Here is a 3,829-nt window from a genome sequence, read left to right on the forward strand (position 1 = left end):
GCAAAACGAGGGGTAGGGGTAAGGGGAAGAGCTAAGGGGTAGAATTGGTATTAGGCCTTAGACTTTGCCATATCCTTATGCATACCTTTCATAAAACGTAACGACATGTCTCGGCAAAATATAGCACAAGTGCTGTGATCGTAGGCTTGGTAGTGGTGATGAATATATTACTAATTACCTCCAGAACTGTCAAGAGCATCTGTGCTCGGCATCATTCATTGCGTGTTGGCATTGTCTTCTGAGGCGCAAGTAATTTATTAAATAAAGAAAAGATTGACGCAGCTTCTCCTACCGCAGCAAATTCGTCTTTACTGTTGATATTTGGTGCCAGTTTATCGGGAGATGATGATTTTGTTCTCTTTGACTCGTTGGATGGAAACGTTGCTTTATTCGCTCCTCTTTTATGTGATATAACAGTTTTTGCACTTAATTTAATTAATTAATTAATTAACATTAATTCGCACCATTCGATGGAAACATAGCTATTGACATTGAAAGCTATTGACATAGAAAGAACATAGAAACCCCACTGCCTGCTAGCATTTCAGAAGTGTTATTATCAGAGCAGAGAAGTATAAATGCATAGCTATGAGCAAGGTATGCTCCTTGGGGTATAAACCAGGCTTTAAAGCAACAATTTGACTTCACTTATAAAAAGTGAGTAAACCCATGGAACTGTTCATTAGCTTGCTTTTAATTGTAATTGTGTACATCATTTACCTCATTTTAATGCAACGGGTTTACAGTTTTACAGTGTGACATCTTAGTCACGCCATATTGCACTTGGCAAAGCATTTATTTAAACAGCCATATTTTTTCAGGAGATATAGATGTGTATAGGTGGGTGTGATTTTGCCAATCTTGAATCTATGTTCGTCCTGAAACATTCCTATTTTAAAATGTATTTCATACTTAATCCTTACCCCTAGACCTAACCCTAACTGTACATCATTCCCAAAATCAAATGGGGAACATTAACAGTTGGATAACAAAGACATAGAAGCTTAACATAAACTGTAAACATATCCCTTAAATCTGATTGGAATGTTGTTTTAGGATCAACAGAGATGTTGATCCAGGAACAATTCCTACTTGGGGAAATGACACTAACCACATGTATAACCTGTTGGGCTGTTTAACATCCTGCTGACAGTATCTGAGTCAATATTTAGTCTTGTTGTGGTTCTGCTCTTTCCACAGGTGCTCTGACGAAGGTGAAGGAAAGCCAAAAGCACGTAGAAGAAGGGAAGATGGAGAACCAGCATGCAGACGGCATCAGGGACCGCTGTACATCATCATCTTTTGCCACCATGGCTGAGATCCAGTACTTCCATCAGACTCGAGTGCGGGACTTCAAATCCCAGATGCAGCATTTCCTACAGCAGCAGATCAGCTTCTTCCAGAAGGTCACAGGAAAGCTGGAGGAGGCGCTGCAGAAATATGACAATGCCTAAATGAACTACGTCCAAATTTGACCAACAGTGTTTCTCTTTGCCTGGTGGACAGAGTGCCAGGTGAGGGTTAGCCAGCCCCTAGCAATATATGACAAACCAAGAGTCTATAATCTTATTAAAACTATCCCCATACAATGAATGTCCAACACAGGGAACCGAATGTTGTTTGGGGTGGTCGTCAGATGGAGATAATGATCATCTAATGTGTGTTTTCCTCTTAAATAATGAGGAGGACGGAGCGAGAGAGCAAGGAATGTCCTGGATCCTGCTATTTTTAACGATGTCCTTCACACAGATGAATGAGAGATTGACACGACTTGAGGAGCTCACTTGGCTTCTCACTGCCACGTTTGAAACACTCAAGACCTTCTTAGCCGTTCTTAGATGTTTACAGACCTTACAGAGCCACTGTCATCACTGTTGTGCCTTTCAGTCTGGTCTTGTTGTTTTTTTTTATATATAATTTCTTAAACAAAAAATGATTTATTATTCTTATTCTCAGAATTGTTTTTACAAGATTTGATTTTATTATCTTATTAAAATGTCACTCCTGCCTGAAATGGCAGGGCAAAGGAGTAGCTGGCTCATGTTTGGAGATAAGCTTGGGAGTAGCTGAACACAGTGCCCTAATTTGGTGTCCTGTCTGATTTATTTCCCAGCCCCCTTCCCACAGTAATATTTTGGGTCCAATGCAGAACAGAATGTGCACTCGAGGGAAAGCAGTAGTGGCTGTAAGATGACCTCTCATTACTTGTGGACAGCTGACCAGGTACCTAGAAATATTTGTAAAAAATGTGCTGTAAACAGGAAGCACAGCACACTCAGGGTAGCTGGAACTCAATTTGGAAACTTCAACCTACCATTTTATCGGCTAATGATATACTATTCAGTTTATTGCCTACTACAGACTTTTACTTATCATTGTGTAAAAATGAACCACATCTAGATGTGCTGAAAAATGTCAAAGAAAATTCCAAATAAACCGTTCACCTTACTGCTTGTTGCATCAAATGTAAATAGTATGTGTGTGTTTTTAGAGAGACGGATTTAAACACCACATTACTGAACTATGGGTTTTCTCTTTCTCTGGTTAAGTCAGTATATTATAGCTGTTGACTGGGAACATCATGTCCATATATTTTTTCACATATCAGTGCTGTTGGTTACTCTTTATGTCTTTCCATGAGTTATTTAATTAATAAGCTTGTTACTAACCTCACAGTGCCATCGATTCCTCAAACTGTCTGCAAAACCTCACATAGCTCCACCTAACCTTTATTTGAAATAAAGTGCCACACGTCATTTTGAGCATAAGTGCTTTTTTTGTGATTCAAGGGTAAATCAAGAAGAGAATCCAACATTTTTTGGCCTTAAGAAATACTTTTCTGTAAATACTAGTGTTTTGTGCAGTTGAGGATCAAACATGAGTGTTTTAGTCTAACATTTGCCAGAACATTCTTTAATAGCCTGTGTATAGCGTTGTTGCTGTTATAAAAATATTATGACTAAATTAATGCAAGGACATACGAAACTGAGCATCCACTTAGCTACTGTTAACTTAAAAAAGTGATGATTCACCCCAAAAAAATTAAAGTTCTGTGAGTAATTGCTGACCCTAATGTTGTTCCAACACCATTTCAAGACTTTCGTTTATCTTCTTAATACAATTGAAGATGTTTGGGATTAAATCTGAAAGCTCTCTGACCCTCTATTGACAGCAAGGTTCCGGACTGTTCAGAAAAATACCAAAAAACATGGTAAAGTGTGTCTTCAGTGGTTCAGTCTGAATATTATAAAGCTACGAGAATACTTTTGTGCGCACATGAAAGAAAAATAACATTTTTATTCAACACTTTCATTTTCTTAGTGTCAGTATAGGGCACGCATTCACTACATGTATAAAGAGCACAACAGTCTCGTGAATGCGCACTTTATGCTGTTACTGAAAAGAAGAAACTGTTGAATAAAAATGTTATTTTTGATTTATGTGCACATAAAAGTATTTTCGAAGCTTGATAATATTCTGATTGAACCAGGTATGGTCAAACCATGGTCTGTTTTGAGGATGTTTGTTAGTATTTTCGTTCTCTGGAACTTTACTGTCTATGGAGGATGAGGGAGCTCTTAGATTTCATCTAAAATATCTTAATTTGTATTGTGAAGGTCTCAGGCATTTGGAATGACATGAGGGTGAGTATTTCATTTCATATTTTTGTGAATTAACCCTTTAAAAACCTGTAAGTGGATGAAACATAATCAGATGCACACGTTATAAGGATATACAAAAATCTTCAAGACTGGCTGTTCAAAAACGACATACCCAACAAAACCACAGCTCAATTTGAGCTTGATTTTGTTAAAGTGTTGCATTACAT

The 3,829-nt window shown here is 37.8% G+C and overlaps 1 protein-coding gene across 1 annotated transcript in view; it reads left to right on the forward strand.

Annotated features, from left to right (window-relative positions):
- snx18a (sorting nexin 18a) overlaps positions 1-2,756 on the forward strand; it is a 24,838-nt gene extending 22,082 nt beyond the window's left edge. Inside the window, exon 2 of the mRNA XM_056458275.1 lies at positions 1,201-2,756. Coding sequence (XP_056314250.1) covers positions 1,201-1,454 — 254 coding nt within the window. The 3' untranslated portion in view covers positions 1,455-2,756. The remainder of the gene's footprint in view (positions 1-1,200) is intronic.
- The last annotated feature ends 1,073 nt before the right edge of the window (positions 2,757-3,829 follow it).

Source organism: Danio aesculapii, chromosome 5, assembly GCF_903798145.1.
Source record: "Danio aesculapii chromosome 5, fDanAes4.1, whole genome shotgun sequence".
NCBI classification, from domain to species: domain Eukaryota; kingdom Metazoa; phylum Chordata; class Actinopteri; order Cypriniformes; family Danionidae; genus Danio; species Danio aesculapii.